This window comes from Diabrotica virgifera, chromosome 6 (genome assembly GCF_917563875.1).
Source record: "Diabrotica virgifera virgifera chromosome 6, PGI_DIABVI_V3a".
In the NCBI taxonomy this organism is placed as follows: domain Eukaryota; kingdom Metazoa; phylum Arthropoda; class Insecta; order Coleoptera; family Chrysomelidae; genus Diabrotica; species Diabrotica virgifera.
The window spans coordinates 48,749,523-48,776,560 of NC_065448.1; the positions used below are offsets into that span (position 1 = coordinate 48,749,523).

At 33.1% G+C, this 27,038-nt stretch overlaps 1 protein-coding gene across 3 annotated transcripts in view; it reads left to right on the top strand.

The window, feature by feature from the left end:
• Window positions 1-27,038, top strand: part of LOC114335574 (monocarboxylate transporter 10) — a 208,131-nt gene that overhangs the window by 96,647 nt on the left and 84,446 nt on the right. For all 3 annotated transcript variants that reach the window (XR_007698513.1, XM_050652808.1, XM_050652809.1), the window contains exon 2: window positions 15,499-15,845. Coding sequence is in view for 2 of the 3 variants with exons in the window: in XM_050652808.1 (XP_050508765.1) it covers window positions 15,499-15,845 (347 nt within the window). In the remaining variant the exon portion in view is untranslated. The remainder of the gene's footprint in view (window positions 1-15,498; window positions 15,846-27,038) is intronic.

The following is a 27,038-nucleotide window of genomic DNA, read 5'->3' on the forward strand; positions in this document are numbered from 1 at the left end:
GCACAAGGTACTGGTGTTCAAATGAGAGAGTACAATTACTGGTACACTGGACGTTTACACTGATAATGGTCAGTTTGACCGAAAACGTTTTGTACATTTTCCACTTCCTCGTGGATAAATTTTAAGAATTTTAATAAATTCATATATCTACAGGGTGATTGATTAGTGGAGTAAAAGCTCAATAGATCCGCTATAGTAATAGATAGCAATAAAAGTTAATAACAAAAATTGTAGCCACCTTTGCGATACATTACAAAATTAGTTAGAATGTTACAGATAGATAGATAGATAGATAGATAGATTTATTTAACTACTTTACAAAAAAAAATTGTTTGTAGCAAGTCAAAATTACAAAGTCAAAATAAGGAATATAAAAATTACAAGGTATATAAAATCACAAGGTATATAAAACAGAAATATAAAACACAACTTATAAATATGTATCACAAACAAGAATATAGATTAACAAAAAATATTTTGTGTCACGGTAAGCATTTCAGTAGATGTTCTGCAATGAGTCATATATTCTTCCGAGCAATAAAAGCAATGTTTCAACAGATACCTTTTTATTACTTTTTTGAAACTGTTACAGCTTAGCTGTTTAATATCTTTTGGTAAAATATTGTAGTAGTTATAATTAAGACAATTTTTATCTGAAAGACGCAATCTAGAGCGATTTGTTCGTAAATAGTGAGAGTATCGCGTATTGTGAACGTGAACATCAGACTGCTTTGTTAAATGGGACCTTTTTCTGTGAATTTCAGTCAGAACTTGATATATCAACAGAGTAGGTAGCGGCATAATTTTTAATTTGATGAAGAGAGGTCGGCAATGTTCCAGATAACTAACCCCTGCTAAAATCCGGATAGCTTTCTTTTGCATCCTGAAAATTTGAAGAGCATTTGTTGAATTGCCCCATAAGATTAATCCATAGCTTAGGTGTGAGTGAAATAAAGAAAAATATGTCACCTTCAATGTCTCAAAGTTGACAACCCTTGCTAGTTGACGAATAAGAAACAATGAACTAGACAGCTTCGCCTTTACTTGTGAAATATGAGCCGACCAGTTCAATCGATTGTCTATGGTTATTCCTAATAGTTTAGCAGTGTCTTTGTCATCTGGATCGCCATGTAAACCACTTGCAGATATAATCAAGTCCTGCGTTTTTTCAGTATTGAGTTTTAGTTTGTTCGCAGCAAACCATGTGCTAGATTTATCAGAGACTTCCTCGTAAGCCATTTTTAAATCCTCATTTTTATTACCTGATATTATGTATGTCGTATCATCCGCAAATTGTACTGATTTGTACGGAGATATGAAATGAGGCAAATCGTTGACATATATAATGAATAAAAGAGGTCCCAAGACCGAACCTTGTGGGACTCCATGTTTTACGGGTCGAAAATCGGAGAGATAACCTTTAGACACTACAGCCTGGTGTCTACCACATAGGTACGAAGAGATAAGCTTAAGAGGGATACCTCTGAATGATACAGGGTGTTCGATAACACAGTGACAGGCCAAACTTATGTTTTTTTAAATGGAACACCCTATAGTTTATTTTAAATTCGGAATCCTGTTAACTTCTCCATCACAAAAATATAAATGTTTGTTATGTTATACAGGGTATTTACAAAGTTATAACCAATTTTGTATGAAAATCGTAACAAGTTCAACTCCCTGTATAAATAAAAATAAGCTCAACAGCAATGGTTTATTAATGCCATATTTTTTATTTATTGTCAAAATTTTCAAGATTTATTGATATTGCTAATTTTCTTTATATCAAATACAGGGTGAGTCAAAACGCAAGTACATTATTTTCTCAGTAATGTTAAATGGAACACCCTGTATTTTATATCATTATTGAAAAGTAACATTACCGTACTTTAATTTTTATATAACATTCCTTATGTCGGTTATGAAATTTATTAGTTTTCGAGATATTTTCATTTTTCAGAGCAAATTATTTTAGGTGTCTAAAGTCTAAATTTTAAGTAAGCCATGACGGAATTGACAATTGAAGATTACCGATTGTCAATCCGGTAATCAAGGTAACAATGTAGCAAATAAAGAAATAAAAATAATGTATTAGTAAACAATTTTGCAAAAAAAAACACAACCACAACATGCAACATTTTTAAAACAATTAAAAACTACTTTTTCATGTAAATGTAACAAATAAAGAAAGAAAATTAGTAATAAATTTTACAAAAAAACACACAAACAAAAATACAACATTTTGTGAAGACAATTAAACACTACTTTTGTATGTAAATGTAACAATGTATCAAATAAAGAACGAAAAATAATTTATCAGTAATATATTTTGCAAAAAAAACATGTTTGAAAAAATTAGAAGCTACTTTTAATAAAATATTTTTAATATTTAATTACATAAGGTGTTCAAAATTACCTCCTAACACATTTATGCACGCCTAAAAACGATCATTGAATGAGCTACTTCTCTACGAAGCATTTGTAAATTAACACATCGAAATACACTTTGTATTCTATTTTTCATCTCATCCCTTGTTGTTGAAGGTATTTCATAAACTTCATTATTAACGTAACTCCAAAAAAATCAGTCCAGTTTATAGCCTAATAAAATAAAAAAAGTCAAAATGTAAATTCGTACAGGTTAAAACAAATTTTATATCAAAGTTTAGGTGGGTACAAAATATATTTTCAAGAAAGTATCCAAATCATACAAGGGGATCATTGTTTAAATAATTAAAAAGGGGTCATTTTTGCAAAAAAAAATACTTTTTTAACTGCTGAGGTAATTCACTTATTAATGAAGGTCTATGGGATTCTTTTCTGCAAAGTTGAAGGGTAAATCTTTCACATAAGACTTACTATATTAAATTTGACCCCCTATTTATTTAAATAATTGTATATAAAACTTTAAAAACAAATTTGCAAAAAATTATTTTTAGCGTTTTAGATAAGCACTATAAAATATCTTGTTTTACAGATTAAGTTGCACTATATTACCAGTATTAAGCAAAAAAAAGATTGGTCGGAAAATATTTAATATTTTTTGAGATATTAAATTTGTTTATTAAATGTTACTATATTTTCAATTGCAAAAACGCGGTTGTTGCCAAAGAAATATTCACCTGCTTAAGATCTCATTATTTTTATTTTTATATATATTTTCTATAAATGTATTGATAAATTTAAATTTCAGTTAAACTCCCCCCTAAAATGGCATTTGAAAATTATTCAAATTTGTTTATAATTTGTTTTTTTAATAACGTCGCGGGGATTAAGTATTTTGAAATTCCGTTTTGATAATTGGGTTCCTGGGAATTTTTTACTAATTAACAAAAATTTTTTGTCGTTTTTTCTTCTTCTTTTTTTTCTTGTAGTTATATTATTACGGACCCTTTTAGGGCTAAATTTTATTAAGAATATCGAATCTCTAAGTTGTAGATTGTAGACCTAAAAATATTAAGATTTAACTAAAATCTCTTAAATAAAATGTGGCTACTTACTGAGTTACAGGGTGTTTTATTTAAAAATTTAAAAATTATTGTTGCCAAGTACTTTAAAACTATTTGACGTATCCTTATCATATTTGGTAGAAAGTGTGGCTATTATACACCCTACTAAATTGTAATTAATAAACGTTTCTAGCCAGTTCCAGAGGCGTACGACAGGGGATAGTGAATGATTGACCCTTCCCAAATTCTACGCCACTGAGTGAATTACTATTTTAGCGAAATTTTTCGATTCTCCAATACTTTGTATGTAAGTAGCTCTATTGGTATCGATAAAGTCATCAGTTTGAGAGATATTGGAAGTTTAAAATGAATGAATGAATGAATCAAAATAATTATGCCGTTTCATTTTTAACGTCCAATATCTCGAAAACTAATGACTTAAGCGTTACCAGTAAAGAGTATATTATTTACTTAGAAAGTATTGGAGAATCGAAAAATTTCGCTAAAATAGTAATTACCTCAGTGGCGTAGAACTTGGGAAGGGTTAACCGTTAACTATCCCATGTCGTACGCCTCTGGTAGTAGCTAGAAACTTTTATTTATCACAATTTAGTAGACTCTATAGTACCCACACTCTCTGCCAAGTATGATAAGGATACGTCAAATAGTTTGAAAGTACTTGGTAAAAATAATTTTTAAATTTTTAAATAAAACACCCTGTAACTCAGTAAGTAGTCACATTTTATTTAAGAGATTTTAGTTAAATCTTAATATTTTTAGGTATAGAATCTACAACTTAGAGATTCGACATTTTTAATGAAACTTAACCCTAAAAGGGCCCATAGTAATATAACTCCAAGAAAGAAAAAAAGAAGAGGAAAAAAAGACAAAAATATTTGTTAATTAGTGAAAAATTACCAGGAATCCAATTATCGAAACGGCATTTCAAAATATTTAATACCCGTGACGTTATTAAAAAAACAAATTATAAACAAATTTGAATAATTTTCAAATGCCATTTTAGGGGGAAGTTTAATTAAAATGTGAATTTATCAATACATTTATCAAAATTATACATAAGAATAAAAATAATAAAATTTAATACAGGTGAATATTTCTTTGGCAACAACCGCGTTTTTGCGATTGAAAATAGAGTAACATTTGATAAACAAATTCCATATCTTAAAAAATATTAAATATTTTTGGACCAATTTTTTTTGATTAATACTGATATCATAGCGCAACTTTTCCTGTAAAATAAGATATTTTATAGTGCTTATTTAAAACGAGAAAAATATTTTTTTGCAAATTTGTTTTTAAAGTTTTATGTATAATTATTTAAATAAATAGGGGGTCAAATTTAATTTAGTAAGTCTTATGTGACAGATTTACCCTTCAACTTTGCAGAAAATATTACTATAGACCTTCATTAGCAATTGAATGACCTCAGCAGTTAAAAAAGTAATTTTTTTGCAAAAATGACCCCTTTTTAATTATTTAAACAATGATCCCCTTGTATGATTTGGATACTTTTTTGAAAATATCTTTTGTACCCACCTAAACTTTGATATAAAATTTGTTTCAACCTGTACGAATTTACATTTTGATTTACATGTAGTGTAATTTTATTTTACTAGACTATTATTAAATTCTGGTGATTTGGGTGGCCACGCTAATGGTTCATTGAAAAATGAAAATATCTCGAAAACTAATAAATTTAGACATAGGGAATGTTATTTAAAAATTAAAGTACGGTAACGGTACTTTTCAATAGTGATATAAAATACAGGGTGTTCCATTTAAAATTACTGAGAAAATAATGTACTTGCGTTTTGACTCACCCTGTATTTGATATAAAGAAAATTAGCAATATCCATCATTCTTGAAAATTTTGACAACAAATAAAAAAATATGGCATTAATAAACCATTGTTGTTGTGCTTATTTTTGTTTATACAGGGAGTTGAAGTTGTTACGATTTTCATACAAAATTGGTTATAACTTTGTAAATACCCTGTATAACATAACAAACATTTATATTTTTGTGATGGAGAAGTTAACAGGATTCCGAATTTAAAATAAACTATAGGGTGTTCCATTTAAAAAAACATAAGTTTGGCCTGTCACTGTGTTATCGAACACCCTGTAACATTCTAACTAATTTTGTAGTGTGAAGCTCAAAGATGGCTAAAATTTTTGTTTATTAACTTTTATTGCTATCTATTACTATAGCGGATCTATTGAGCTTTACCCCACTAATCAATCACCCTGTATACACAACAGAAGTGTTTACTTCATTCCACGTTGTTAAAGTAATTTTAGTTTAATATGAGAAAGATATTCATCTAGAAATCGAAGGGATGACCTAGTTTATATCAACTACCACTTTTTAAAGAAAGACAGAATCGTACAGAAATATGTGAGACAGAAAGCGGAAGAACTAAGTAAGGGAGAAAAGTGAAAAGAGGGTATACGAAAATATACTCCGACCACGAAATATGGCACTGGGAGGGCATAAAACAAACGTTGGTGGTAGAGACCAAAGCAAAAAACTAAGTACCGGCAGGAAAAGACATCAAATGCCGACGAACAATAGGACGAGTTACGAACTATGGAAATGAAATAAATAAAATAAAACGAGAAATAAAATAAAATATAAAGAAAACAAGACATTAACAAAAGAGAAAAGGGGAAGAAGGACAAGATACAGTTGCAACATGTGTATTGCAACTGTTGCAACATGTGCATTGCAATCATCAGGAACACCAGGATACGACACATGCCCCAGTGTGTTTTTCGGACTGTTTGCTTTTGCGGCCACTTTTTCGTTGTTCAACTCAATACATTCACTACAAACCCTGAAGAGGACAAAATCCTGAACGGGGACTCTCATTGATAGCATGTCCACATAGCATTTAATCTATACACGCAAATCAAACAATGAGATGATGTGCATTGCAACTAATCAATGAGGCAAGGAAGTATAAAGTCGATTTAATGACTGTAATACACAAAACAATTATGGGTTAGTCCAGAAAGCCACTGCACATCCGCTAGGAAAAATATTCTGATTCGGATTTTTTGCACAATCTTACTCAAAAAGGACCTTACTTTTAACAAATTTGCATGTTGCCAGTGCCAGGTCCAAAAGTGGGTCAAAAATTTTGAAACGTTTTTCTTTTGTTTTTTTTTTCCTAAAATTATTTTGCATCGAAGAAAGTTTTTTTAGGTTTTTTTTGGACAATTCCAAACAGAAAAGGTCTTCAGTGACTTTTCTCTAAATTTGATAGTTTTAGACATATAAGCGATTAAAAATTAAAAAATTGCGAAATCGGCCATTTTTATCCCTCAAAAACTATGTGAAAAACTGAAAATTTCAATGTTGCCAAGGTAGGTAGATATTCTTTAAACATCGGTTGCTGCTATCCCGAAGAGTTTTTTGCAATACAATATCGAAAACACATAATTGCTAATCAAGCGGGCGCGACACTATTTTCAACCGTTGCATGTATCTAATATACAGTGATGAGCGCGCTAATAACCGGCAAAATAGCTCAAAAGATGGAAAATGTATTAAGTTGTAAGATAAAAAGGAATGAAACTACTGGAGGTGGGATTTTACCGGTATTAACTTATAATTTACATTACCATTATGGATAGTTTCCACCTTTATACCTTTAAACGTCAGCTAGTTAACTTCGGTCATAATTCTACATAGTATGACGTTCTTTCAAACCTAGTTTCAATAGGTTATGTACGTCTTCTTCTTCTTTGGTTTATTGGCCTCTACCTGCATGAGTATTTGGCTAGTCCATCGTTTTGGCATAAAGAAAAAATCCCTTATTCACCTACAATTTAGAGTTGGTATCGGACAAATACAACAAAGGTAAAAACTTTTCTCGTTCAGGGATAACTGTCGACCATTACACAATCTGCCTCTACTTCTTCTTCTCGTTGTTTAGTTAATTGGCAATTTTGAATTATAATGGGACAAATACAACAAAGGCAAAAATCTTTCTAGCTCAGGGGCAACTGCCGATCATTACAAGATTCCGTAATGTGGCCTCGGTTTCCTTATCCTTTTTCATCTTTCTGATGACCTCAACATTTGTTATTCTATCTACCCAACTTATTTTTAATATTCTTCGCCAGGTCCACATCTCGAATGCTTTAAGTCGATCGCTTATGTCTTTCTTTAAGGTCCAGGCCTCCACCCATACAGCAACACTGAATTATCTAGTCGTACGTAATTTTTGACATATTGTTCAAATTATTTATTATTTTATCAATTTCATTTCCAATATTTTGCTTTCCTCATAACTACGTTTGACGTTAATACGACATTTTTTTTTCGCATAAAGCAAAAATCAATTGAAGACAATAGGGCTTTTCATTCACAGTCATTTGTTTCTAGCTGTCATATGTCGTATAATCTCTGTATATTAATATTATACACAGATTATACAAAAGCTCGAAACAAATGACAATCGATGAAAAGCCCTATAAAGCAAATGTAAATAAAAACAGTTTAATTCATAGTAATTTTTTTATTCTAAAATTAACTTAATTTCTATTTACCATGATTTTAGACGTCTCGGATTCACTCCTGTCACTTCAGAATTGTCGAAGGTTGTTTCAAATCCCACATTTATGACTTTATTGCAATAATTAAATATTAAAATTTGAAATTATGCAGATATTGTTTGCTTTGAATTACTTAACATTTGTGTTAGTCTTTATTAGAAATGTTTAAAGTCTTCTTCTTCATTTTATGTAGACATGACTCTGTCTGTTTTTCAATGTGCCTACCGAAGTTGTCGTTCCATCTTTTTCGTGGTCTTCCCACTGATCGTCTTCCTATTGGGGAACCGTCTCTCGCTGTCCTGACTACTCTATTTGTTGTCATTCGGCTTATGTGGTCGTTCCATTATATTCTTCTGTTTTTCACCCAGTTATTAATGTTGTCCACCTTACATCTCCGTTGTATATCTGCAGCACTGAAGTAGTTTAAAGTAAAACATGAAACGCTTACTGAAAAAACAATGTCATACTTTCGAAAATAAAAAATTCTACAAAAATAAAAAAAAAGTCCTAAATGAATCTGTTTACAAAAAATGTTCAAATAAGCCACCATAAGCAGCGGAACAATAACCCAGCCTATTGTAAAAATTCCGTCTAACATTAGATAATGTTTCTGGACTAATACCTCTCATTGTATCAGAGATCTTTTCCCGTAATTCTTGGAGAGTATTAGGCCTATCGTCCTCAATTCCATATAGTTTGGACTTGATATACCCCCACATAAAAAAATCACAAGGTGAAAGATCAGGTGATCTTGCAGGCCAGAAAATATCTCCGTGGCCACTAATCAATCTATTAGGAAAAGTAGCACTGAGATATTCCCTGACGATGCGAGAATTATGTGCAGGGCAACCATCTTGTTGAAACCATATGGAATCGAAAGGTATTGGTAAATTACGAAGGGCCGGGACAATTTGATTTTGCAGAAGTTCCAAGTATTTCCGCCCAGTCAACATACCGTCTATAAAAAATGGACCTATGACATGATTCCCTATTATGCCTCCCCAAACATTTACTTTTCGAGGACGCTGAGTACGAGCGACATAAATCTGACGAGGATTTCTTCGAGACCAATACCGAGTGTTCATTGAATTGTGACGTCCATGCAGTGAAAACGTACATTCATCGGTAAACAAAACATTCTGTAAAAAATGTTCATCTTGATGTGACATTTCCATTGCATTTTGACAGAATTCTAAACGTCGATATTGATCTCCAGGGAATTGTTCGTTGGATTTATGTAACTTGTAGGGACGGTATCCATGCTTTTTCAAAATTTTACCTACTGTAAATCTTGAAAGTCCAAACTGTTCTCCGAGAAAAGATGTTGATTGAGTAGGATTTTGTTCAATACTTGCACAAATCAAAGTGTCCCTTAGTTCTAAATCTGGGTTTACCTCTCGTCGTCTACGAATTCCTCTTGGAGTAAACACGGATCCATAATTTAAAAAATTACGTACAATAGACTGAATTGTCGATCGTGTTGGTGTTGGCCTATTTGGGTACATATCTCTAAATTGTTGTCTGATCATGTTCTCTGGTAATCCATTAGCATGCCAGACAACAATTTGCACTTTTTCTTCTACCGTTAAAACCATGATTTCCACGAATTGTTTTTTCAGCAAAAAGTTTCTGTTTACCGTAGAAAACCACTTCTCGAACTCGAAGTGTTATAGTTTAATTTAACGTTCACTAGAGCCCACTTCAGTAGTTGTATGGAGGAGAATCAGATTAGAAGTTCGGGAAATGCTTCTAAGAATCAGTGCAGCATTTTCATGTTTATGGAATTTAATATTATTTATTTTATACTTAGTTAATTGGCACTCAGTCAAATGGTTTCGTTATAGGTATTTGTGAATTTGGAAATGTTTAGTTTTAGGACCTGATGCTTCTTGTGTGTTTTATTATTTTAGTTTGGAATAATCGACAGTTTTAGTTTGAAATTAAATTTCGGTTTGACGTCTATTTGTGTCAGATGAAAGTTTTTACCTCTGTTTTATTTGTGCCATAACAACCTAAAATTGCCAATTAATCAAAGAAGGTGAAGAAGAAGTAGAAGCAGATTATGTAATAGTCGGTAGTTATTCCTGAGCGAGAAAAGTTTTTAACTTTGTTGTATTTGTCCGATATTAACTATAAATGTAGATGTAGATTATTAAGGGATTTTTTCTTTATTCTGAGAGAATGAGCTGGCCAAAATACCCATGCAGGTAGAGGCCAATAAACCAAAAAGAAGAAGAGGTACATAACCTGATAAATCTGAGTTTGAAGAAACGTCATACGTAGAATTAGAATTATGACCGAGGTAAACTAGCTGACGTTTAAAGTTATAAAGGTGGAAACTATCCATAATGGTAATGTAAATTATAAGTTAATACCGATAAAATCCCACCTCCAGTAGTTTCATTTCTTTTTATCTTACAACTTAATACATTTTCCATCTTTTGAGCTATTTTGCCGGTTATCAGCGCGCTCATCACTGTATATGCGTAAATAATATATGTACGGAAAAATATTGATTCAATTTTTTTCATTATCTTGCTTGAAAAGGTTAGTCCAGAGAATTAAGGTTTTTGTCGGGACACTGGAGCAGCCAGGTTGCAAATGGATTTTTTGGGTACTATATACATAATACATTATAAATACAAAAATGCCCGTCACAGTTCGGACGAGAAACTTAGTTATTAACAAATAAAGGTAAAAAATGGCAGTTTTTTCGTTTAAATCGCTACAGGTAAAAATAGGGTAATTAAATATCTTATTTATAATATTCTTCTTTTTGTAGATGAGCCAAGGTTTAAAATGGCACTTTTTGAATTTTGGTCCGATCCTTTTTTGTTTCGGAAAGTGCAAAATTAGACTAAATTTTCAAAAATAAAAAATGTGCTATAACTTTTGCGAAAATGGCCTTAAGCCTTTCGTATTGCACGAAAAGTTCAGTCAAACATTCTATATAATGCACAAAAAATTTTAAGACGATTCGTTGATTAGTTTAAATTTTATTCAATTTGTTTATCGCTAAGAGCTTTTTTTCGCAATGTTATTGTTCAGAAAATAATAATGACATAGCAATTCTGTGGAAACCACATGCAAGAATAATAGTTATGTTTTTAAAGTATTGAAAAAAATCGTTAAAAAGTCGTTTTTATCACTCCGAAAAAAGTTTAGTAAAATAGAGTCATTTTTGGCTTCTAAACAATTTGAATAACTTTGTTAATATTGACTATAGAGTAAATCTACTTTAGGATTTCAAAAGCTGGTATTTTTATACGAATTTTCAGAAAAAACTTTTTGCCTAGGTTAATTAGGTTCAAAACTAGCCACTTTTATTATTTAATTCGCAGTTACTTTTATATACATCAAATTCTCCTGTAACAGTGTTAGTTACCATACTACTCCGAAACGGCTTGGCCGATTTTTATAAAATTTTACACGTTTATCCTGTAGGACGTTGAAGAGGTTTTAATATATTTTTTATATCCCTAAGTTATAAGGGGGGTTGCCCCCCTGACATTTTTTTTAGTTTTTTGGACAAAATGATCTACCTTAATTTTATATGATCTAGAATTAAAAAATACATACAACCCTTAATTTTCACTCTTCTATCACCAACCACTATTTGTTAATAGCCATCTAAATATTTACATCTATAAAATTCTCCTGTCACAGTGTTAGTTTCCATACTCCTCCGAGACCGCTTGACCGATTTTTATGAAATTATATATGTATATTCGGTAGGTCTTAGAATCGGTCGTAATCTATTTTTCATGTCCGTGAGTGGTAAGGGGAGTTCCCCCTAACATTTTGTAATGTTAGGTGAGGTTGTGTGTACATAACGTACTCTATCTATAAGACTACGAGTACATACAAATTAAAAAAATTATGATCAAAATCCATCAACAAGTTCCAGCGATATTAATCGCAGCAAATGTTTGCAGAATCAGTTTTATTTTTTGAGTGCACGTATTTTAGTAATTCCCCTCCTCCGACCACGAATTAATTCCGTTCGGACGCCATTTTTAAAGCTTTATTAACCACTCTGTTGAGGTTCAAAGTTTACTCAAACTTTTTCATATATAACCTATATATCTTCAACTTCAAAATGGCTCTAGTTAGGTTGCTTAATTGTTATAAACAAAGTAGCCGTCAATTAAATAAAAAAAGTGGCTAACTTTGACCGTAATTAACCTAGGCGAAAAGTTTTTCCTTGAAAATTGGTATAAAAATACCAGTTTTTTAAATTCCATTGTAGTTTTAGCCTACAGTCAATATTAACAAAGTTATTCAAATAGGGAACTTGCACAATTTTTTTTTATTACATAATAATGTTCAGTCTTGTTTAAAAATGAGATTTCCAAAATTTCACGCTTCAAAAACTCGTAATAACTTAGAAATACGTATTTAAAGTCTTCAGCGGTATAAAATAGTTCAAACGACCCGTGACGTCACATAGTTTTACATTAGTTATTATTATGGTTATATTTCGCTGTGTCTAGGTACACGCTAACGTGTACGTGAATAAAAAAGTTAGGTATGTATAAAAAAAGCCAGTGACGTTATTATTTAGCGTGCGCAGTGACTGTATATTTTGGTACATGCTATTTTGATATGTTTAGCGTGTGTTTTATAGAAAAATATTTGTTAAAGGAAGGGAAGCAGAACTATTCAGGTGTTTCAAACTTAATTGTAATAAATCAATGTATATATTAAAGTATATATTTAGGTTAGCAAAATAAATATATGTATTTAGTTGACATAACACGTAAAAAATATTGTTAAAATAATTTTTATACGTAAGTTAATTATTATAATCAACTATTCTAAATGGGAAATAAGCCACAATTTAACTAAAAAAAATGATTTTATTAACGTTTCGACGTCCAAATCGGATGTCATTGTCAAAATACAAAAATTAGTCAGATTAAATAAATTATTAGAAAACTTTTTTAATAAGCAACACCATTTTTGTTTAATTTAATAATATTTTGTATTTTGACAACGACGTCCGATTTAGACGTCGAAACGTTAATAAAATCATTTTTTGGTTAAATTGTGGCTTAGTTCCCATTTAGAATAGTTGATTACAAAAATGCCACAAGGATAATAGCTTCAGAACAAGTTAATTATTATTGTGAAAGCTTTAGGTCTTCTTTTTATTTTAATCTTTTACGGTAATACATACTATTTCATTTATAACTAAAAAAAAATATATATTAATTTATAGTCTCTTATCTTTTTCGTACTGTTTTAAAATGTTCTTAAACCCATTAAAAGAACTAAATAATTGTCCACACTCCATAGTTAATTTAAAAACAAATAAAAAATAAGAAATCACTGACACTCTAACTTTTTTATTTGCGTACACGGTAACGTATACCTAGACACAACCTTATATTTAGGTATATTCTTCTTCTCCTTCTTTAGTTTATTGGCCTCCACCTACTTGGGTATTTGGCAAGCTCATCGTCGTGGAATAAGTCAAAAATATTTATATTCTAATGACATTTATCGTATGTCATTGTAATAATATATACCAGTTTGTTAAAATTGTAGTTTTATACTGTTTTTGAAGGAAAGGAACGAAGGTTTACTATTGAAAATAAAACCATTTTGTAAAAGTACGAATTTTTCTATGAATAGTTCAAACGATCAAAAACACTTGTAACGTCACATAAATGTATTTTCTACTGACGTTTATAACGTCTAATTTAAAATTCTGTTTACTTTATTGGAAAAATATAAATGTAAAACCAAGTGACGTCACGACGCGTTTTGGACCACCTGTTGTAATTTGAATTTTTAATCGTCTTTAGGGGCCAAACGAAAGACAAACAAAACTTTTTTATCTTTGATACATGTTTTAAATTATGTTGTGTTGTGATTTATAACATTTTTTTCGAATTTAAAAATTTATGCAAGTTCCCTATTGTTTATAAGCCAAAAATGACTATATTTTAGTAAAATGTTTTCTGAGTGATAAAAGTGACTTTTTAATGATTTTTTTAAATGCATTGAAAATATGACTATTCTTCTTTCATGTTGTTTTCACAGAATTGCTGTATCATTATTATTTTCTGAACAATAACATTGCGAAAAAAGCTCTTTGGGATAAACAAATTGAATAAAATTTAAACTAATTGACGCATCGTCTTAAAATTTTTTGTGCATTTTATGGACTGTTTGACTCAACTTTTCATGCAATATGAAAGTCCTAAATTCATTTTCGCAAAAGTTATAGCAAATTTTTTATTTCCGAAATTTTAGTTTTATTTTGCAATATCCGAAGCAACAAATAATCGAACCAAAATTCAAAAAACGCTATTTTAAACCTTGACTCATCTACTAAAAGAAAAATATAAATAAGACATTTAATTACCCTATTTTTACCTGTAGCGATTTAAACGAAAAAACTCTCATTTTTGGCCCTTATTTGTTAATAACTAAATTTCTCGTCCAAACTGTGACGGGCATTTTTGTATTTATAATGTATTAGGTATATAGTACCCAAAAAACCCATTTGCAACCTGGCTGCTCAAGTGTCCCGAACATAGTATATTTTTGCCTTATTTTCCTGGTGTAGGTCCCCTTTTAACAAATTTGCATGTGGCCAAGATCAAAAAACAATCAAACATTTTTTTAATTTTTTCTTTGTTTTTTCCTAAAACTTATTTTTTTCATCGGACAATTTTTTTAGGTTTTATAGATCATTCCAAATAGAAAAGGTCTTAAGTGACTTTTCTCTAACTTTAATAGTTTTCGAGATATAGGCGAAATAACAAACGTTTGTTATTTATAGAAAAAGACAGCAAATACAAAATAAGTGATTGATATGATCGTTCATGGGTATTCTTTCATTTTTCCGACTGTAGGTTATTCTTATAGATGTCCATACTACTCAAAAAATTTGATTTCGGCCTGGAAGGGGATGTGTCACGAGAAAAATCTTATTTCTCTGGAGTATATACGGAAAGAATCTTGCAAGAGTATCAGGCCGGCTTTAGAAAGGACAGATCTAGTATAGACCAAATCTTCCCTTAAAGGAGATATAGACAACTTGTTACGAAGGTAAAGTTTCTCTTCATGTGAAAAAGTATCGAGCATTTGGATATAGGTACCTAAAAAATGTATCAGACTAGTGTGGGCTACACTTAAAGTATCGTTGACGGAAGAAATTTAGCTTCAAGTTAAATGACGCTATGGAATTAACTGATGAATTTTTTGATACATTTCCTGTTGAATAATAGAAACAAGTGATAAAGTAGTGTCAATTGAGGATACTTTTGTGTTAGAAGAACCTTTGAACTTCTTGCTTGTCGTACCTTCAACTCAATCGACCTTCTTATTCCTTTACTTTCTGACCATTAAAGGAATCGGTTGTTTATGATCTAGTCTGAAATAATTAATTTCTAAGAAAATCTATTATTGTTACAGCTTAGAGTGATATTATATAGTACATATTTTTGTTTCAGCTTTGATTGGCTCCTTCTCAATGGGCACAGTATTCTTCGTTTCTCCAGTAGCTGGAGTACTTACTGATTATATCGGCATCAGACGGACCACTTTCTTGGGCGGCGCCATAGCTTCTGGTGGCATGTTACTATCTTCTTTCTTCATAGACGATATAGTCATCATGTGTATTACGTATGGAGTTATGTATGGGCTAGGAGGAGCCTTAATGTACACACCCTCACTGGCGATTCTAGGACACTACTTTAAGAAATATTTAGGAAAAGTAAATGGATTCGTAACAGCTGGCAGTTCGGTGTTTACGATAGCAATGCCATATTTGATAGACGTATTTTTGAAAAATTTTGGGGTAAGTAGGTATGTTATTAGTAATATTTTTAAATGGTTGAAATTATATTGAACTTATTAGCATGTAATATGTACAACACCCTTGATGTGTTCTACACATCTGCCACTCTTTATTTTCTTCCTCTTCTTTCCTTGTATAAGCAATTCTACCTGTTAATTAGCGGATTAATACGTGTATGAAGGTTAAACTTAGTGATGAGCGAGACTGGTCTTGGTCTTGCGGTCTTGGTCTTGCAGCAAGACCAAGACCGAACCTTGCAAGACTACGTAAGACAAAGACCAACCTGCAACATTCTTGCACTTTTTTGCGAAATTGGTTTTTTATTATTTAACTTTATTTTTTTAGTTCAATAATACAGGGTGAGACATATTTAGGAGCAGTATACCGATCGGTTTAAAAAGACAAGTGTTTGACCAATGTGTGCTACCGGTAATGACATATGGAGCAGAGACACTGACTCTAACCAAGGCAACAGCGTCGAAAATGCGGGTTGCTCAAAGGCGCATGGAAAGATCCATGCTGGGCGTAACTCTACGGGATAAAATAAGAAATGAAGATCTCAGACAAACAACCGGTATCGCAGATGTTGTAGAACGTATCACCAGGCTCAAATGGAACTGGGCAGGACACGTCGCCAGGCTGAAAGATTCAAGATGGGCACGAAGGCTGATGGAGTGGAGACCAAGAGAAGATAAACGAAGTAGAGGAAGGCCGCCTACACGATGGACAGATGATATCAGGCGGATTAGTAAAAACTGGCAAAAATCAGCACAAAACCGTGAAGTGTGGAAACAATTGGGGGAGACCTATGTCCAGCAGTGGACGTAAATTGGTTGGATGATGATGATGATGAATACAGGGTGAGGCAGATGAAGGGCCTATTAGAAATATCTCGAGAACTATAGAAAAGAAGAACATGAAAATTGGAATACAGGGGTTTTGAGGTGTGAACTATTTAATGAAAATAATTTGGTCTCTTTGCTACTTCCGGTTATACCGGAAGTTCATTGTAACTTCGTTTTTTTAAATGGGACACCCTGTATATTATTACATTTTTGGATTCACCTCGATTTTTTCTTTCTTAAAATATAAGGTTTTGTAATATTATACAGGGTAGGTTAAAAGGTAATTACGTTTTCTTATTAATTTCGTAGCAACATTCACACCCTGTAGGATTGTAGTAGTTTGACATAATAAACTCTATTTATATTCAAATGATTTTTAGTATAGTCTACTATTGTTAAGAATTATTGGTATAGTTAAATTTTTCATTTTAGTATACAGGGTTGGTCGAAACTCGAAATGAGTATTTTCTGAGTTTTCTTAAATGGAACACCCTGTATTTTAGTATTGTAATGAAATGTTATTTTATTGTACTTTTTAATTTCTTAAGCATTTCCTATACCTGACTGCTTTAATTTGTGAGTTAATGGTGATTCAAGCCAAACATTAATTGCAACACAAAATACGTGAAATTGTATTAGGTTGGCCGTGAAAATATTCAATCACAAATAATTTTTTACAAATAAATACATATTAATCTAGACTAATACTTAAAATTGCCAATAATGGTTGATCTATCAAAATACCATCGAACTTAAGATTCTTGGTGCGATTAACAATTAAGCACAAATTAAAGCAGTTAGGTATAGGGAATGCTTAAGAAGTAAAAAAGTACGTAAAAAAGAAAACGTAATTATATTTTAACCTACACAGTATAATTTTACATAACCTCATATTTTAAGAAAGAAGAAATCGAGGAGAATCCAAAAATGTAAAAATATACAGGGTGTCCCATTTAAAAAAACGAAGCTATAAGCAACTTCCGGTATAACCGGAAGCACCAAATAGATGAAAATATTTTCATTAAATAGATCAGCCTTCAAAACTCCCTTATTCCAATTTTCGTAATTCAGTTGCCTTTAGTTCTCGAGATATTTCTAATAGGCCCTTTATCTGCCTCACCCTATATACAGAAAGAGTCTGTAATTTGGAATAAATTCAATATCTCAAATACTAATGGTTTTTTTGAAAAATGCTCAGACCCGTCGATTAGTATTTCAAATTGTCCTTTTTGACATGCAATAATAATGTATACAGTGTGACCCAATTTAGAGATATGACGTCATCGTTGATTTTTTTAAATGGCAAGACTGTCATTTGGATAGATATTTTGATAGGATGTGTAAAGCTATACATACCTGCAAAATATCAAATTTTTATTCTCTACCATTCACAAGATAATAAAAAATTACAAAGTTATGTCTGTAATTTGGAATAAATTCAATAATTCAAATACTAATTGTATTTTTGAAAAATGCTCAGACCCGTCGATTAGTATTTCGAATTGTCCTTTTTGGCATACAATAATAATATATACAGGGAGTCCAAGTTTAGAGAGATGACGTCATCGTTGATTTTCTTAAATGGCAACACTGTCATTTTGATAGCTATTTTAATAGGGTATGTAAAGTTATACATAACTGCAAAATTTAAAATTTTTATTCCCCACCATTTACAAGATAATAAAAAATAACAAAGTTATGAAAAACAAGTAATCGAATAATAATTTAATTTAATTATTTCAATTAAGCAAATGTTCATAATGTTGCTCATTGACTATTTGACAATAATTAAAGGCAACATTATGAGCATTTGCTTAATTGAAATAATTAAATAATTCAATTATTATTTGATTACTTGTTTTTCACAACTTTGTTATTTTATATTATCTTGTAAATGGTAGGGAATAAAAATTTGAAATTTTGCAGTTGTGTATAACTTTACACACCCTATTAAAGTAGCTATTAAAATGAGAGTGTTGCCATTTATGAAAATCAATGATGACGTCATATCTCTAAATTGGGACACCCTGTATACATTATTATTGTATGTCAAAAATGACAATCTGAAATACTAATCGACGGGTCTGAGCATTTTTCAATGCTTCAATTTTTCAAGAATGTGTGTGTACTTTGTACGCACGTAAGAAGATATTCTTCTATTATATAATAGGTAATTTAAACGAAGTAAATATACTTAAAAGGTTATTTGTACTTATTTTATTTAAAAATCAAACTAACTTTCTTATCTACCACTTTCAAAAAAGAAGAATATCTTCAAAAATTATATAATAATATACTTACAATCATAAAATCTATAAAAAAAATAAAAAAATAATAACTTGCTTGGGGCTTGAATCCACTTCACGTGTACCGCGCCGTACGAAAGTTGACGGCATTTCAAACTGCACCACATTCGCGTATACGTCATGTGGGAATATACACAAACTAAACGTTTACACCATAAATTTATATGAATTTAATAAAATTATTAGTTTGATTTTTGTCGAAATAAAATACAACAAAATATAGAGTAAGAAAACGATATATGAGATGAAGATTTGTAGAAAGTTTGTTCGTAATCAGATTGTGTAAATTAAAGCATTGCCTACTAATAGGTAACTACATTATTTTGTTTACATTTTCCAAATAGATAGTTATTGAAACTATTAGGTATTTCCAACTGAAACATTTAGAATTGCGTACCTGCGGCTTTTCAAAACTATTTATAAAGTCACTATAATTATAAATTTGTTTTTATTTCTGTACACACATCAATAAAAACTAATATTATACAATATTTTTGTTTACCGATAACCTCCATATTGAACAATTATTGACAGATCATTTCAAAATTTCAACACCCAATCAGAGCCCGTATAACGACTAATACCATACTGTCGGTGTGCGCATGCGCCTGGATCAATCAAATTTTACCCTCAATCGATTCGCCGCTAAAGAAGAATATCTTCAAAAACAAATAATATTTGAATTTATTGAATTTATTCCAAATTACAGATATAACTTTGTTATTTTTTATTATCTTGTAAATGGTAGAAAATAAAAATTTTATATTTAGCAGTTATGTATAACTTTACACACCCTATGAAAATAGCTATCAAAATGACAGTGTTGCCATTTAAGAAAATCAACGATGTTGTCATATCTCTAAACTGGGACACCCTGTATACATTACTATTGTATGTCAAAGAGGACAATTTGAAATACTAATCGACGGGTCTGAGCATTTTGCAAAAAAACAATAATTAATATTTGAGATATTGAATTTATTCCAAATTACAGACTCTCTCCGTATACTGACATTGTAATAAACCTTAAAACAATATCGAATTTTTAAAATACATATATTTTGGTTATATTTTTAAGTCGTTTTGATTAAGTCAAACGGTTTGCATTTTCTCAACCTTCGAAGTGTCCAGAAGGCAAGTTTTCAAACGGCGACAGTTCAAGGCCAATTACTTGTAAGACAAAAAAATGTAATTATAGATAAGGAAATCCATTTAAAAAAAATGCCATTAAAAACGGTTTTTATGTACCAGTAGTTTTCGCTTTTTTGTCTAATAAAGATACTGACACTTATTTCAATTCTTTTCGCATAATCGAGGAAAAATGTAGGTCGTTAAATTTAAAATTAATACCAAAAAATATCATAATAGATTTTGAAAAGGGATTCACAATACTGTGAAAGCATTGTGACCTAACTGGTTGTCGATTGTAATGTGTCAAGCTTGGTATCGCAAAATCCAAAGCTTAGGTTAAAATTGAAGGTTTTTTTAAATTTTTTCTCCACATAAAAAACACAGTTTTGCTTTTGCCTTGTATATAAGTATGTATAATTAAATAAAGCGCGTATTTCCTCCAAATAAAATAAAATGTAACTAATAACTTTTTCTTTTTTCTTCTTTTTTTTTTTCACTTTTTTTTCTTTTATATCATATGCTATTGAATGTATAAAAAGCAGGTTGCGTCTCAATTCAACTTAAAATTGAAATTTGAAAATAAGCCTTTATATTTGAAACATACTTTTTAATGAAATAATTAGGTGAATGTATAATGTTAAAATTGGTATTCGTTTGAAACTACATTCTACATTCTTTTAAAATTTTAAAGCAAAAAATATAGTTTCATTCTTCACATCTTTATTTATTTCAATGTACATTTTATTCGAAATTTAGTTCAAATTATTACTACCAAAAAAGCAAGGCCAGCAAGACTCTTGCAGCAAGACCAAGAACAAGACCGGCTAGTGCAAGACCAAGCTGGCAAGAACAAGACCAAGACTAGCCTGGTCTTGGTCTTGTTCTTGTTTTGCTCATCACTACTTAAACTCCATCTATTGCGCGGAAGACCGAGTGTTCTTCCCCCGCTTGGTGATTTATCTTAATCATCACTCTGATTTCATTGATTCTCATTATGTATTCTGGTTTTATAAACCTGTGTAGCTCCTAGGCTCCTCAAGAATGTTTCTCCAGCCGTTCCTATCCAACGCCTTCCTCCAACAAGCGTATTTCCACATTTCTCATGTCCCCCTTTATTATATTTATGTGATTATTCCATTCTTATTTCTGTTTAGAATCCACTCTTTTATACGAATTCTTTTTATTATTTTCATCTAGGAAAGGATTACACGGAATGGATATCATCCTTTCTATCTGTGTCGCTGTTTGGAATTCAGAAAAATGGACGGAAAGGGACGGTCCAAAAAGGAACCACTGCCAGATGTGAAAACTACCGTACTAGACATTTAGAACTACCGCATTTAGCACTAAAAAGACCGGAATAAATCGATTTTTAAATACAGCACCTAGAGACTTGCAACTTTTTAGATTGTAAAAGACTAAGTTTTCACTCTAATGGCATATAACATATCCCACCAGAATGAAAACAATGGGAACCTTCTCTGGTTACACCTCCGAGGCTTCTACAATTTGCAAGCCATACGGATGCTGAGACTAAGGAAGATGAGGGAATTCTACAATTTACAATTCACGTCACATCTGCTCAGCGCGGTAAAGTTCCAACGAGACTGGTTCCCTTCATACTCCACACAGAGTAAATGTAAATCAAAAATGAATAACCATTTTCAATTTCGTTGCAAAACGAAAATACAGCCGAACCATATTCCAGTCCAATCAGAGAGTGCTGCAAGCACCTCTACCGGTTTCGAAACTTATTAGTCTCTCATCAGGAGGCACATATGCTGCTCTCCCTGATCCAACCAAAACAAACCCCAGCGTGCAGTCCCGAATTGCAACGAACGAAATGGCATAGATGCCCTAGCGGCAACTGCTAGCAAAAGACTAAGTTTTCACTCTAATGGCATATAACATATCCAACCAGAATGAAAACAATGGGAACCTTCTCTGGTTACACCTCCGAGGCTTCTACAATTTGCAAGCCATACGGATGCTGAGACTAAGGAAGATGAGGGAATTCTACAATTTACAATTCACGTCACATCTGCTCAGCGCGGTAAAGTTCCAACGAGACTGGTTCCCTTCATACTCCACACAGAGTAAATGTAAATCAAAAATGAATAACCATTTTCAATTTCGTTGCAAAACGAAAATACAGCCGAACCATATTCCAGTCCAATCAGAGAGTGCTGCAAGCACCTCTACCGGTTTCGAAACTTATTAGTCTCTCATCAGGAGGCACATATGCTGCTCTCCCTGATCCAACCAAAACAAACCCCAGCGTGCAGTCCCGAATTGCAACGAACGAAATGGCATAGATGCCCTAGCGGCAACTGCTAGCAAAAGACTAAGTTTTCACTCTAATGGCATATAACATATCCCACCAGAATGAAAACAATGGGAACCTTCTCTGGTTACACCTCCGAGGCTTCTACAATTTGCAAGCCATACGGATGCTGAGACTAAGGAAGATGAGGGAATTCTACAATTTACAATTCACGTCACATCTGCTCAGCGCGGTAAAGTTCCAACGAGACTGGTTCCCTTCATACTCCACACAGAGTAAATGTAAATCAAAAATGAATAACCATTTTCAATTTCGTTGCAAAACGAAAATACAGCCGAACCATATTCCAGTCCAATCAGAGAGTGCTGCAAGCACCTCTACCGGTTTCGAAACTTATTAGTCTCTCATCAGGAGGCACATATGCTGCTCTCCCTGATCCAACCAAAACAAACCCCAGCGTGCAGTCCCGAATTGCAACGAACGAAATGGCATAGATGCCCTAGCGGCAACTGCTAGCAAAAGACTAAGTTTTCACTCTAATGGCATATAACATATCCCACCAGAATGAAAACAATGGGAACCTTCTCTGGTTACACCTCCGAGGCTTCTACAATTTGCAAGCCATACGGATGCTGAGACTAAGGAAGATGAGGGAATTCTACAATTTACAATTCACGTCACATCTGCTCAGCGCGGTAAAGTTCCAACGAGACTGGTTCCCTTCATACTCCACACAGAGTAAATGTAAATCAAAAATGAATAACCATTTTTACATTTACTCTGTGTGGAGTATGAAGGGAACCAGTCTCGTTGGAACTTTACCGCGCTGAGCAGATGTGACGTGAATTGTAAATTGTAGAATTCCCTCATCTTCCTTAGTCTCAGCATCCGTATGGCTTGCAAATTGTAGAAGCCTCGGAGGTGTAACCAGAGAAGGTTCCCATTGTTTTCATTCTGGTGGGATATGTTATATGCCATTAGAGTGAAAACTTAGTCTTTTGCTAGCAGTTGCCGCTAGGGCATCTATGCCATTTCGTTCGTTGCAATTCGGGACTGCACGCTGGGGTTTGTTTTGGTTGGATCAGGGAGAGCAGCATATGTGCCTCCTGATGAGAGACTAATAAGTTTCGAAACCGGTAGAGGTGCTTGCAGCACTCTCTGATTGGACTGGAATATGGTTCGGCTGTATTTTCGTTTTGCAACGAAATTGAAAATGGTTATTCATTTTTGATTTACATTTACTCTGTGTGGAGTATGAAGGGAACCAGTCTCGTTGGAACTTTACCGCGCTGAGCAGATGTGACGTGAATTGTAAATTGTAGAATTCCCTCATCTTCCTTAGTCTCAGCATCCGTATGGCTTGCAAATTGTAGAAGCCTCGGAGGTGTAACCAGAGAAGGTTCCCATTGTTTTCATTCTGGTGGGATATGTTATATGCCATTAGAGTGAAAACTTAGTCTTTTGCTAGCAGTTGCCGCTAGGGCATCTATGCCATTTCGTTCGTTGCAATTCGGGACTGCACGCTGGGGTTTGTTTTGGTTGGATCAGGGAGAGCAGCATATGTGCCTCCTGATGAGAGACTAATAAGTTTCGAAACCGGTAGAGGTGCTTGCAGCACTCTCTGATTGGACTGGAATATGGTTCGGCTGTATTTTCGTTTTGCAACGAAATTGAAAATGGTTATTCATTTTTGATTTACATTTACTCTGTGTGGAGTATGAAGGGAACCAGTCTCGTTGGAACTTTACCGCGCTGAGCAGATGTGACGTGAATTGTAAATTGTAGAATTCCCTCATCTTCCTTAGTCTCAGCATCCGTATGGCTTGCAAATTGTAGAAGCCTCGGAGGTGTAACCAGAGAAGGTTCCCATTGTTTTCATTCTGGTGGGATATGTTATATGCCATTAGAGTGAAAACTTAGTCTTTTGCTAGCAGTTGCCGCTAGGGCATCTATGCCATTTCGTTCGTTGCAATTCGGGACTGCACGCTGGGGTTTGTTTTGGTTGGATCAGGGAGAGCAGCATATGTGCCTCCTGATGAGAGACTAATAAGTTTCGAAACCGGTAGAGGTGCTTGCAGCACTCTCTGATTGGACTGGAATATGGTTCGGCTGTATTTTCGTTTTGCAACGAAATTGAAAATGGTTATTCATTTTTGATTTACATTTACTCTGTGTGGAGTATGAAGGGAACCAGTCTCGTTGGAACTTTACCGCGCTGAGCAGATGTGACGTGAATTGTAAATTGTAGAATTCCCTCATCTTCCTTAGTCTCAGCATCCGTATGGCTTGCAAATTGTAGAAGCCTCGGAGGTGTAACCAGAGAAGGTTCCCATTGTTTTCATTCTGGTGGGATATGTTATATGCCATTAGAGTGAAAACTTAGTCTTTTGCTAGCAGTTGCCGCTAGGGCATCTATGCCATTTCGTTCGTTGCAATTCGGGACTGCACGCTGGGGTTTGTTTTGGTTGGATCAGGGAGAGCAGCATATGTGCCTCCTGATGAGAGACTAATAAGTTTCGAAACCGGTAGAGGTGCTTGCAGCACTCTCTGATTGGACTGGAATATGGTTCGGCTGTATTTTCGTTTTGCAACGAAATTGAAAATGGTTATTCATTTTTGATTTTTTTAGATTGTGTTCAGAATGAAGTCAGGAAAAAATATACTATAAAAAAATGGGTGGAAATGCATAATTGCATTTTAAATTGCATAACGTGTATCCACAAGTGCATCAACATGCACAAGAAGAAGACATCAACAGGTTCTATGGTCGTCTAGAAGAAACTGTTCGCGCTATTCCGAATCGTGAACTCGTCATAATTTTAGGAGATTTTAACGCCAAAGTGGGGTCATCTAATGAAAATATTGAAGGAGTGAAGTGAGTCCAAAAATGGACTGTGACAGAGAAATGAGATGGCGACCGTCTAGTGGAGTTCTGTGTAGAACAACATCTTACAATTACAAACAAGTTATATCAACATCATCCACGGAGATTATACACATGGCGCAGCCCAGATGGACGAACAAGGAATCAAATATACTACATCCTAATAAGATAAAGATGGAAGTCGTCGTCCATCAACTGTAAAACATATCCTGGCGCAGACTGTGGAAGCGATCATCAACTCCTGGTATTGAACGTTCGACTTCGTTTTAAAGTCCCCAAAAGAAGACCTCAGAGAAAAGTCATGTCTCTAAATCCATCAAAAATCAATGACTTCCAACAAAACCTAGAAGAAGCTCTTTCTTTAGACCAAGTAGATAGTGACCCTGAGAGCACTTGGATCTATCTCAAAGATAAGGTAATCGAGGCTGCAAAAGACTGTAAGGCAGCGGTTTCCACAGGCTGTAAGCCATGGATATCCGATAATACGTGGACTGTGATTCAACGCAGAACAGAACATAAAACTAGATACGGAACAAACGATGAATACAGAGCGTTATCGAGAGAAATCAGAAAACAGTGCCGCAAAGATAAAGCTGATTACATCTCTCAAATATGCAGAGAGATAGAGGAACATGGTGTCGAAATGAACCGAGGGACTTATTCCAGAAGACCAAACTCCTTACCAGAGAATTTAAATCTCAAACGTGGTCTGTAATAGATCAGGAAGGTAATTTAAATACCGATACTGATGAAATATTGGAAACATGGCGAAACTACTGTGGCGAGCTATATAAAAATAACGAAATCAGCAGAAAATCAGTGGCCTTCTGACTACCCTAGAGAACCTACTGTGTTACTCGCTGATGTCAAAGATACAATTAAATCACTAAAGAGAAATAAATCCCCAGGCATTGATTCAATACCATGTGAAATACTACAGTTACTATGTGACAAAGGATTACATATCATCCATTATATCTGTGTCGCTGTTTTTAATTCAGGAAAATGACCATCTGATTGGTGTACCTCAATTTATATCCCACTACACAAAAAAGGAACTACTACCAGATGTGAAAACTACCGCACACTGTCACTCATAACACATGCTAGTAAAATCTTATTGCATATCATCAAAAACAGATTAAAAATCTATCTACATTACCAAATACCTCAGGAACAAGCGGGGGGTTTGAAAAGGGTAAAGGTACAAGGAAACAAATCCTGAACCTGAGACTTTCAAGTACCTATGAGTATATGCTTCGTTGACTACCAAAAGGCATTTGATTGTATAAGCTGGATAAATCTGTGGTTAATTTTAATAGAAATGGGCGCACCAATGCACCTGGTGACACTTATTAAAAATCTGTACCAGTCTAATATAGCGACAGTACGACTAGATCAGAAGTTCTCAAACCAATTCAAGACTGAGAGAGGTGTTAGACAAGGATGCGTGTTGTCACCTGACTTATTTAACATTTATGGTGAACATGTCATGAGGATGGTTTTAGAAGGATGGGCCGGTGGAGTAACAGTAGCTGGTAGGAAAATCTCCAATTTAAGATTTGCTGATGACACTACACTTATAGCAGCAAATGAGCAAGAAATGTTTGATCTTCTGCGAAGAGTTGAGTACGAAAGCAATAAAGTTGGTCTGAAAATTAATAAAGCGACAAAAATAATGGTGGTCGACAGATTCGACACTATTCAACTGACTAACATGTTACAGGAATACCAGATAGTAAA